Source organism: Triplophysa rosa, linkage group LG6, assembly GCF_024868665.1.
Source record: "Triplophysa rosa linkage group LG6, Trosa_1v2, whole genome shotgun sequence".
In the NCBI taxonomy this organism is placed as follows: Eukaryota; Metazoa; Chordata; class Actinopteri; order Cypriniformes; family Nemacheilidae; genus Triplophysa; species Triplophysa rosa.
In genome coordinates, this window is record NC_079895.1 from 27,510,345 (window position 1) to 27,522,525 (window position 12,181).

Consider the following 12,181-nt stretch of genomic DNA (forward strand, 5'->3'; position numbering starts at 1 on the left):
GTGTGTGTGTACCTTGGAGGTGCTCAGTCCTTCAGCAGAGATTCTTTTCTCAGTGTTGATGTGATCAGCTGATGTACAGTGAGTGTGAACCCAAGACTCCAGAGTGAAAACTACACACATCACAACAAAATATCAAAAAATAAAATAAATGGCATTAATCTCAATAACTGTAAGCTCTTTAGATCATCTCAAAACGACAAATAATCCTCTAAATCATGTATGAATAATCTAAATCATTCCAAAGTGATTTTAGTAGACATAGTAGACATTCCAAAGTGATTTTCAGTTTCTTTCCTGTTCACACCGTAGTCAGGTTTACTGAAAAAAAAACTGAGGACTTTGACATTTACTTCAAGTACATAAAAGCATTGGTTTTGTTTGTGAAATGTCTTGTTCAGTTTGGCTAAAGGCAAATAACTCTCCCCTTGAAAAAAAAAAAAAGACACAATTTAGTTCAAGCTGTTTGGATTGTTCACAGAGTTACCACATAACATGACATTTAGTTGCTAATGTGAGTGACAGCAACTCATCACTAGACTAAAATGAAAATAAAGATTTAATACAACAGCTTTTTTATATATTATAGGCCTATATTCGTACATTATATACATACAGTTTGGTTCCAAATTGAGATAACTCCGTTTTAAAATATTTTAAAAAATCATGTTATTTATTTTGTCATCATTTTTATTGTGTTTTATTGTGTTAGTTGGCTGTATTTTTAGATTTATTACTGCTTAAATCAAAACAAACCAGCTTCAGTTTGATTGGTATTAATTGGAATGCACAATAAAAAACATGATTTTATGAAAGTTATCTCATTTTGGAACCAAACTCTTGATATGATTGATGCTAAATTGTCTAAATTTAGTGACAATGTGTGTTCGTTAACTCTACACTCACTGTAAGGTCTGAGCCAAAGCTTGTGCTAAAAAACGAATAAAATTAGCCCTTACACGTTATTAGTATATTTTTTTTGCACTAAAATATCATTTTTATTCACTGTTCCCCTAGAACGTGTTTTTTGTTTTGTTCAGTTTGAACAGTCTGTCTATTGTTCATTATTTTGAACCAAATGTTTGAGCTTGTGTTTCCTTTAAAATAGATGAATTTAACCAGCAGAACATGGCACTATTAATGCCAAGAGCATGGGTTAATTGTCATAAAGCGAATAAACCGAAAAGAAAACTATATGAAAACATGTACTGTCAGGGACTTGAAGCACGAATGTAACATAAATGCCAGATGCTTTGCTATGTTGTTCTTCTGGTGCATTTTGTTGTGACTGTACGTGCAGTATTTGTGTTGTGTCTCACCTTTATAAGCCAGCACACAGCTGAACGCTGTGAGGAGCAGTAAGACGAGTATGACCACAGGAACACATCGCCGTCGGCCTGCTGATTTATCACACCTCACCTCTATAACACACACTGGCATCACTAAACTCTCAAGAATTCACTCATCTCTGCAGTCATGAACAGTAGAATGATATGATGTTCCTCACCGCTGTGCTGGAAGTCGTAACGGTCAGCCTGATAAAGCTTCATGTTGCTATCATACACTGGGTTTTCCTGACTGAACACAGTGGCCTTTCCTTCAACTTCATCCACTTTTGTCTCCATCTGTTGCTCAGCACATACTGACCTACACACACTTAAAGACTAAAGAGAAGAAGGAAAAACATGTGCCGACTCATCAGAACATCACAGTCATCTGACAGAGATTGATGAACGAGTATCGGTTCATCAGAAAAAGGAAGCTGGCATTAAACTGTAAACAACACAAGCACCCTAAAAACAAAACAAACTCCACCATTATTACAATATCAGGAGAAGACAATGGAATTATTTGCGCTGCACTTTGACTCATACTCTATATGTATTCGTCTGTAACTGAACGATGGATGGGTGAGTTAATATAGCACATTTAAACACAGCAAAGCAGAACAAACAGGCAATAAAATGAACATACAGTTAACTTCAAACGCCTGAAGGTACAAGGCAGACGACCAGTGACAGTGGAACTGACGAAGCTCCAGGACCCTTGGTTTTGATGCAGGAGTGTGAGAGAGACGAGATGAAAGTGGAGGATGGCTCGGGATCATTAAGGGCTTTTAAAACGATCAAGAACGTGTCGAACTGGATGCTGAAATGGGGAAATGTGACATGGTCATAATGTCTTTGACCTGGTGGTCTTGCAGCTGTGTGAGTGTAAGACATGACTGAGGAAACACAAGAGTTTGCAAAAATGAAAACGGGAAGTGACTGAAGCACAAACAACATTCTCTTAATCTCGAAAAGACAAAAATGGTTCGAAATATCTGTAATTGATAAAGACGGATCTGAACAACAGAATTTGTTTGCTCGGTTAAGCATAATTGTGCGTCAGTGATGTCATCGAGATTTCTGATCTGGGAGGAAATCGAGGAGCTCGTGAATGAGACCACTTCTTCATTTGTGTCCAGAGTTTAAGTGGCTTTTGTTTTTCATGAAGAAAGACAAGTCGTCCGTTCTCTTGCTCTCAGCGTGAGTGTGTAAACTGGCCATCTGTTTAGATGGATCAGCTCACATTAACCTGCGCTGACAGAATGACCTTGTTTACTGCGTGTCTGTGATGTGTTCATTTGTTTCTTCATGAGTGCATTGCTCATCTGCTGATGTGTGCGTTTTATTCGTCACCTTTGGTGACCCTGTCAGTGTGAGTGTCTGACTCTCTCTCTCTCTCTCTCTCTCGCTTTCCATTTGATTATTCCTCTTTACAGTAATTATAATGTCATGAAGAGATCGCTTTAATATCGTATTTGTATCTTCCACACATTTGTTTCTGTTTTTCCTTCACACATTTCTCTTTTAATCAGCATCCAGTAATCTGGTTTCACAACACCGTGTCCTTCAATCACATTATCGAATACTACACAGAGACACAAGTGATCTGATGCTGATCATACTCTTTTTATTCTCTAAACATGTTCCTTATCTTATGTTATCAATCTTCTCATCTGTTACATTTCCTTTCGTTCATGAGCAATAATCTGTGTCATGTATGTCATGACAAAACTTTCAATTCCGTCCTCATTTACTCATCCTCACATCCTGTCAAACCTGTACGAGTTTCTTTCTTCTTCACAACACATAAGAAGATATTTTGAAGAATGTTGACAATCAAACAACACCTGAACTCCACTGCTTTTCGTTGTATGAACACACGGATACATTTCTCAAAGCATCTTCTTTTGTGTTCCCCTAAAGAAAGACATACACACTACAACACGTGATGGGAAACAAATGCTGACAGTGATGATGTTTTAAATGTTTCATTTAATCATGTTCCAGTTGAACTCATGTTATGGCTCTGACACAGGTGTGTCATTGTCCTAATGTACAATCACGACGACATGATCACTAAACGAATACTGAGGCTGAAGGACACAAATCACGGCCAACTTAAACAACACTGCATTAAGGCTCATTTGTTTATATTTAGCTCAGGATCTGTCTGTAAATATGATTTAATGGGTAAATAATCACACACACACCTGGAGAAAATAAAGTTTGCTGAGAAGATTATAAAGATTAATCATATCTGTAGACGCACACACACAACACAGGCACATGGGCACACACACACACGCATGTTGGGTTTCCATGTTTTATGGGGACACTCCATAGACACAATGGTTTTTATACTGTACAAACTGTATCTCATATTCCCTCCCCCTAACAATCACACACAACTGTCTGCTCTTTTACATTTTCACAAAAGTTCATTCTGTATGATTTATAAGCTCGTTTCCTCATGGGGACCAAAAAATGGGTTTTGGATATTGCCATCTTTGTGGGGACATTTTGTCCCCATACCGTAGGGTTTACCCTTCCCACACACACGCACGCACACGCACACACGCACGCACGCGCACACACACACGCACGCACGCACGCACGCACGCACACACACACACACACACACACACACACGCACGCGCGCGCGCGCACACACACACGCACGCACGCACGCACGCACGCACACACACACACACACACACACACACACACACACACACACACACACACACACACACACACACACAGGAAGTTTTGTGTTGTGTGTTGACAGAATGTAATTTCTGTTCCTCTCAGGGTGTTGATGGGGGGGTCACACCGAGGGTGTAATGACCTCTAGTCACTAGAAACACACACACGCGCACACACATGTGCACACGCACAACCGCGCACACACTTTTAGACGAAAAGGTTAGGAAGTTCCTTAACATCAAGGTTTATATCAGTGTACACTTGTTCTCTACGCACGAGCAAGAGAGGGATTTCAAAGACTCCTCCTCTGTTTGTCAAGATGATGAGAATGACCTCCTGCAAAACAAATCAAACACGATCAGCTGAGAGCGGGGATGTAAATCTGAAAGTCAAAAGCCCAACAGAAGGGTGCACTTCTTTTGTTTTCTCTGTGTCTGGAAAAGCATTTTATTTTGTCTCTTCAGATCAAGTTGTTCAGGTGTCAGGCAGGTGGTTAGTCTGGCGCGGGGATGGATGCAGGTGACATTGTTTTATTGTCTCCGACAGGGGACAGCAGGCAGACTTCAATCACACCCCACCCCATGCCACCTCTCTCTTTCTCTCTCTCTCTCTTAAGAAAATCAGATGGGATTTAACGGCGGCGACAGCAGGGTAGTATGAGGAGAGAAGTGAAACATTGGCCACTTTCTTCAGCTGTTCGGATCCTCCTGCTGTCCAACGGCTCACATCAGTCGTGTGTGTGTGTGTGTGGCATCTCTTTCCGTTACACGTAGCTGGGACTCTTTGTCCTATATGAAGCTCTTCTGCTGATCATCTTCAGTACCATGAGAGGATCTATTGTGATTAATAATGAAAGAACAAAAGGAGAGAGATCCCACAGGAGCATTGCACCGGCCTCAGTCATGAACATGCTCATTCCTAATGTACATATATTTGCATATTGATGAATCCAGGTATACTAAACGAGATAATGATGTAGCTTTACATTCAATTCATTTTAAGGCATGAAGACATTTTTATGAGAATGAAAAGAGCAAACGGTCAAATATGCTTTTTAAGCTCAAAGATGAGTTGAAGGTGATAAAATGATGAAATGCAGCAGGCCATGAGCACCTTGTGGTTAGCTCCTGCTACTGCTCATGCACACATGTTGGTGAATGCTTCAGAAGACTCTCTGTGTAGAGCCCCGCCCAGAGTCTTTATCCATTGATGATTGGCTCTAATTGCTGGAAGGCGGGACTTGTACAAAGATATCTATAATATTTGACCTTCCATAACGCAAACTAAAATCATTCCCAGCTCTAACATACATGTTTTTCATACACATAAAACACAATTCAACACAGACCAACATGGAAACTTTCTAGCCATACCCTAGCAACCAGGTAGAGCTTAGCAACCTATCCCATACACTTAAATTCAAAACAATAAGACACATTATTGAATAATCAAGCACATCTGCTTTGTGTTGGGTTGGCTGCTGCAACACACACAAACACACGTAGATAAACACACGTACGCGCACACACACACACGCACGCACGCACACACACACACACACACACACACACACACACACACACATGTGTGGTTTACTATCCCCGTGGGGACAGTCCATAGGCGTAATGTTTTTATACTGTACAAACTGTATATTCTATCCCCTATCCCTAACCCTATCCCTAACCCTAAAGATCATAGAACACTTTTTGCATTTTTAGATTTGTAAAAAATATCGTTCTGTACAATTTATAAGCTTTTGTGCCCATGAGGACCTCAATTTTGGTCCCCACGGTGACACGAGTCCCCATGTGTTGGTGTGTATTCAGGTTTAGGTCCCCACCGGGATATACAAACATGAACACACACACACACACACACACGCACGCACGCACGCGCACACGCACACGCACACACAAACACGCACAGAGCTGGTGTATATAAACACCATAATGAAACTCTCATTGAGCCTAAGAGAGGTCAGCTGTTAGTGGCCTTTAGCTAATGAGAGAGACAGAGGAGACATCAGGAGATCAGCGACACATACACAAACATATACACAAGTGTGTAAGTGTGTGTGTGTGTGTTGGAGAGGGGTCTGTAAGGTTCAGCTCTGAGTACATGTATAATTCATATGGCTCGTACTTTATCTTGATTGATAGCCTGCCCCCCAAAACCTCTCTTACTCTCACACACACACATGCACACACACACGCACGCACACACACGCACGCACACACACGCACGCACGCACACACACACACACACAGACACACGCACGCACGCACCTTAAATGATACAGAGGCCCTACATCCTCTGAAATGCTCATGACTCCGCCCCTCAAACATAGCTCAAACACAGGCTGATGACAAGGGGCGGGACAACAGAACTGATGGCTCGTGACATTTATAATATCTCATCACAGCTGTCATAAATCCAGTATGCTTCTGGATGCTTCTCTTTTCTTCTCTCACGTGTTTGCAGATCTCTTTCTCGTACAGCAGATTGTGTTGAGCTGTATCTCATGGTAATGTATTGTCAACTAACAAAGAGCCCAGCGGTTATGTAAAGTGCAGAGCTTGCAAAGCTGACTTGGCTTATGACGGTAAAAAGACAGGCATGTCTTCTCTACAGCGACACACTGATCGTGGATGCACTCGTCCACCTGCAGGCCTTGCTCTAGTGACCACAGACAGTCATCCGTTTCAAACTATTTATCCCCAACAGCCAAGTCAGTACTGTCTGCGCTAGTTCTTATTTTTTCTTGCATGTTCACTGCTGAGGGGTCCACCGTGCCTTGATGAAACTGTGTTTGCCTACATGTAGCTATATGTTTAAAGGGGTCACATGACACGGCTAAAAGGAATATTATGGTATGTTTTAGATGTAATGTAATGTGTAAACATGATTTAAGGTTTATAAACGCTGTATTTTCCACACACCGTGCATGTTTGTATCTCCTCTTTGCTCCGCCTCTCTGAAACGCGCTGATGTTTAACAAAGCTCATGGTTCTGAAAAGCGAGGTGTGCTGTGATTGGCCAGTTCACCAGTGTGTAGTGATTGGTTGAATACTGCAAGTGTGTGATGGAAATGTAACGCCTCTGACCATATTTGGAACATCAGGTTCCTCTTCAATTGTACTGACAGGTACGCCCACCTTACCTGAGTATACATTTGGGCGGTCTTAGTCAAATCAGACCACCAACTGACGTAGATTTGTGGGGGTGTGGTTACACGAGGTGTTTCAGGCAGGTCTGGGTGAGCATTCGCTTTTACATAGAACGCATCTTTTGTTCCCACACTTTCATTTCTGCAATTTTACACGTCTAATACACGCATGAGCAACTTATAACACACCAAAGACACAGAAATACACGTGTTCGTGACATATGACCCCTTTAAATATCATCGCAAGCAATCATAAAATGCAGCATATTTCAACAAAGCTTGCTGTTAAAATTCACCCAAAAATGAAAATTCTGTCATCATTTACTCACCCTCAAGTTGTTCCAAACCTGTAAACATTTCATTTGTTCTGTTGAACACAAAGAAAGATATTTGGATAAATGTTAGCAACTGATATTTCTGGGACATCATTGACTAGGAAAAATTATTGAATATTTTTTTGTTCTGTTGAACACACAAGGATATATTTTGAAAGATTTTGGAAAAACAAACCGTTCTGGGGCACCTTTGATTTCCTTTTAATTTGTTCTTGCTATGCTATTCAATGGCCCAGAAATGTCAGTTGCTATTATTTTTCCAAATATCTTTCTTTGTGTTCAACAGGAACAAAGAAATGTATACAGGTTTAGAACCACTTTGGGGGGAGTGATTCAAGACAGAATTTTCATTTTGGGGTGGAGTATCCCTTTAAAGCAGTTCGGGTTCAGGCTTAAAATGTAACTGTAACGGTCGGGCCGGGTCTCCCTACTGTCTGCAGTGAAAAGTAAAAAAAGAAGGAGTTTAAAAGCGAAGGAAAGAGAGCTGGTGAAGATGGCGTGGGCTCGGGCGATGATGGGAAATACTTGAGGTTACACACACACTTACTCACCGTGATGTGTGAAGCTGTGAGCAGGAAAAGCCCCGCGGGTCTCCGTGACGGATCGGCCTCAACTCTCTAACAGCTCATTATGTTCAAGCCTTATGAATAGAGATGTGACGGGCAGGCCGAGAGAGGCCAGAAGATGAGCGCTTCAGCACCTCGGATTTATTTCAGCATTATCAGCCATAATTCAGTGAGTGTGATGGGCCGCCTCAGGCTGAAGCGCCTCACGCTGAACAGCGGCACACAAATCACACGATCCACGCTTCTGACGGAACAAATCAAACCACGTGTAGAAGTAAATGTGACAGCCACGGAAGATGACACGATTCTTTGACCAGAGAGGACATCAGATCCAAACACATTTAGCCTTTCAATTTCTGAACTATTACAAGGTTTAAAACAGCAAAAGTTTGTATTAGCTATGATCAGTTATGATGGAGAATAAGAGGAATAACTAGAACTAATAACAGAAAACATGAGCATTTAAGATATTAGGTCATTTTGTAACTCAAGTGAATGATGAGATATTTGTTTTGGAAAACAATAAAAAAACATTTTTGTTTCTCTGTAGACATTTACATAATTTCTAGTCATTCCTTCAATTCTTTCTGATCTCTTTTAAATGTAGATATCTTGGAATATTTGTCAAGTATTTGTTTTTACTGCTCCCTTAGGTTTAGGGTTGTAACTTTTATTAGCAACCATATATTTCCATGAACTCTGATTAATGTTACTTGCTGTTGTGTTGAAAACTGTGAACTTCTCAAATTGTATCCTGAAGTATTTCCTTATTTATGGACACATGCGTTGACCGTTGATCAATATTATTATTATTATTTTATTTTTATTTATTTTTTGGGGGAAAATTTTGTGAAATTCTTTCATAATGATTAAATGAATATGAGAATTTAACTTTGTTTGTTTCACATATACTGTATATATATATTATCTGTTTTGTATGTAACCGGTGGCATAGAGCTATCTGGGAAAAATCAATTTGACAGTTCTTGCTGTCTAGCGCCCTAACATAAAGTGAAATAATATCTATATATACTGTATATTGTTAAATATAATACCTGGGAGTAGCCACCGTTACAACATACATCCGATTCTGAGTATCTATTTTGATTCTTATTGATTCCCAGTTTCGGTTCCACCTTTGAAGTAAAACATTTAGATATTACTATTTCATTTGTGCATTTGGCAGATGCTTTTATCCAAAGCGACTTACATTGCATTACACTATACATTGTATCTGAGTGTGTGCAATGCCCTTGGATCGAACCCATGACCTTGGCGTTGCCAGCGCCATGCTCTAACCTCTGAGCTACAGAAAAGCACAAACCTGTATGATATTAACCTGTATGGTCATTTAGCCTGCGTATTGACTGGTTTGCATAAATATTTATAAATATATATGCTTGCTATGTGTATGCACAAAACAGTACTCAAATGCTGTTTATATACATAAGCATGTTTTGTCTGATTTATTGCAATTTTCATTACCATAGTTTAACTACATCACGGCCAAACAGTAGTTTCTATATTAAAAGTATGGTAAATTTGTGGTTCCTGTGCTTTACTGCAAATACTATAGTTAAACTAGGCTTACTATAGTTAAAATATGGGCTTTTATTGAGACGTCAGCAGATCACAAGTTAACACATGCACATTTCTGAAAATATAAGCACAGGAATTAATAAGAGGAATTTTTTTTTTATTTCAAGTATCTGATTTCTATTCTTTTTCAATCTGATTCCTAACCTTCTGATTCCTACTCAGGTTTGATTTAATCATGAAAATGAACAAAACACTAAACTTTTAAGGTATTTATTGTGCTAGATTATTTGGCTAAAAAGCAAACTACACCATATTAGTGAATATGTTTTTATACAAAAAACAATAGAAAAATACTCTCGGGGAATAAAGCAAACATTTATTAGATTTTATCAGTATTTGTTGCTCTTATTTTTTAAGTCATTCTCCTATGGGATTACTTGTGTCAATAAAAATGAACGCAAACTTAAAAAAACGAACAAATATATACAATGAGAAAGAAAAAAAAAACACTTTGATAATGAAAACAATAAACTCAGTTGCAAGAATGTGACATGATTTTCAAATGAACTGCAGTTTTTCTTAACAATTTTCTAAAAATAGTTTTGAATTCGCTGCTAGATTTTTCATTTGCGCTTTTCGAGTTTTCGTTCGACTCTCTGGCACAAATCTCACGTGTTGGCGGGACTTATGGCCGCTTCACGCTGATTGGCTAGTGCGTTTTTGATTGACAGCTCCCTGACAAGGAAGTCGATACTGAAGACAGTACAGTGCATCAACATGGATGAGGACAGGCTATATACGTTTTTTACATACGTTTAGATTCTAAAATTATAGCATAGCGTCTAGTGAGGGATCACTGAAGTCATGAGAACAGGACGAATCTCTCTTTGTGCACTCTTCAGCTGCAGCGTGCGAGGATGCGTGGGCAGAGAAAAACTGTTCTGATTGGCTGTGACTTGTGATTGATTGTCGCATCCCGCCCCTTTTTGGACAAACAAATTGCTTATCGCAGGAATCTCATCACGTCGTGTTTGGTTAGGATGCGGTGTAAGGAAACCAGTAAGAATCAGAATCATAAAGAGCTTTATTGCCAAGTGTGTTTGGACACACAAGGAATTTGTGTTAGTGACAGAAGCTTCCAGTGCACATACAGGTTAAAAAAGTGACAAGTCACAGGTAACAAAACATAAAAAATAAATATGTGAGAGACAATACACATCTGACAAAAGCACAATATTAGACAAAAGGACAATAGGCAGAATATTGTATGTACAGATGTGCTATAAACAAATGATACTGTGTTATATACAAGTTATGCAGGGGAATGTGGATAGCTGAATATGATATCAACACACATGTATAATAAATATGAGTATATAGTTGTGTATTACACTTGTGTTTTTATTGCACAGTAGAACATTTAACTGTTCATGAGGTAGATGGTCTGAGGGAAGAAACTTTCCTATGTCTGGCTGTTTTGGTGCTCAGTGCTCTGTAGTGCCGACCAGACGGCAGCAGTTCACAGAGAAAGTGTGCAGGTGTGAGGAGTTCTTTTACTCACTCTGGATGAGTACAGTTCTTCTAGATTGGGGAGGGTTGTGCCAGTGGTTCGCTCAGCAGTCCGGACTATCCGTTGTAGTCTTCAGAGGTCAGTTTTTGCAGACAGTTATGGAAGTGTAGAGGACGGATTCAATGACAGCTGAGTAGACCTGTAAGAGCAGCTCCTGCGGCAGGTTGAACTTCTTCAGTTATCAAAGGAAGTACAGCCTCTGCTGGGCCTTTTTTTGACAATAGAGTCAATGTGAATGTCCCACTAGATGGTGGTGCCCAGGAAGCTGAATGACTGTTCATGATGGTGAGTGGGGGGTGTTTCTCCTAAAGTCCACTATCATCTCCACTGTTTTTAAGGTGTTTAGCTCCAGGTTGTTAAGACTGCACCAGACAGCAGCTACTCAACCTCACTTCTGTAAGCAGACTCGTCACCGTCCTGGATGAGGCCAATAACTGTAGTGTCGTCTGTGAACTTCAGGAGCTTGACAGAGGGGTCAGGAGAGGTGCAGTCATTGGTGTACACGGAGAAGAGCAGTGGGGAGAGCACACATCCCTGGGGGGCATCAGTGCTGATGGTACGGCTGTTGGATGTGAATTTACCAATTGTAACTAGCTGTTGCCTGTCTGTCAGAAAGCTGGTGATCCATTGACAGACAGAACTAGGAACAGAGAGCTGGTTTAGTTTGGTCTGGAGGAGTGTTGGGACGATGGTGTTAAAGGCTGAACTGAAGTCCACAAACAGGATCCTTGCGTAATTCCCTGGTCTGTCCAGATGTTGTAGGGTATAATCCAGTCCCATGCTGACTGCATCATCCACAGACCTGTTTGCTCGGTAAGCAAACTGCAGGGGGTCCAGTAAAGGTCCTGTGATGTCTTTCAGGTTAGCCAATACCAGTCTTTCAAATGACTTCATGGCCATAGATGTTAAGGCAACAGATCTGTAATCATTAAATCCTGTAATTTTGGATTTCTTTGGGAAGGGAATATTGGTGG

The 12,181-nt window shown here is 40.3% G+C and overlaps 1 protein-coding gene across 2 annotated transcripts in view; it reads right to left on the minus strand.

The window, feature by feature from the left end:
- The window catches only part of marco (macrophage receptor with collagenous structure), a 12,935-nt gene extending 10,832 nt beyond the window's left edge, over positions 1-2,103 (minus strand). For both annotated transcript variants that reach the window (XM_057336375.1, XM_057336374.1), the window contains exons 1-4: positions 1,972-2,103; positions 1,505-1,661; positions 1,317-1,418; positions 13-110 (exon numbers count right to left, since the gene is read on the minus strand). In XM_057336375.1, the coding sequence (XP_057192358.1) occupies positions 13-110; positions 1,317-1,418; positions 1,505-1,622 (318 nt within the window). In that variant the 5' untranslated portion in view covers positions 1,623-1,661; positions 1,972-2,103. The remainder of the gene's footprint in view (positions 1-12; positions 111-1,316; positions 1,419-1,504; positions 1,662-1,971) is intronic.
- Positions 2,104-12,181: the final 10,078 nt, after the last annotated feature.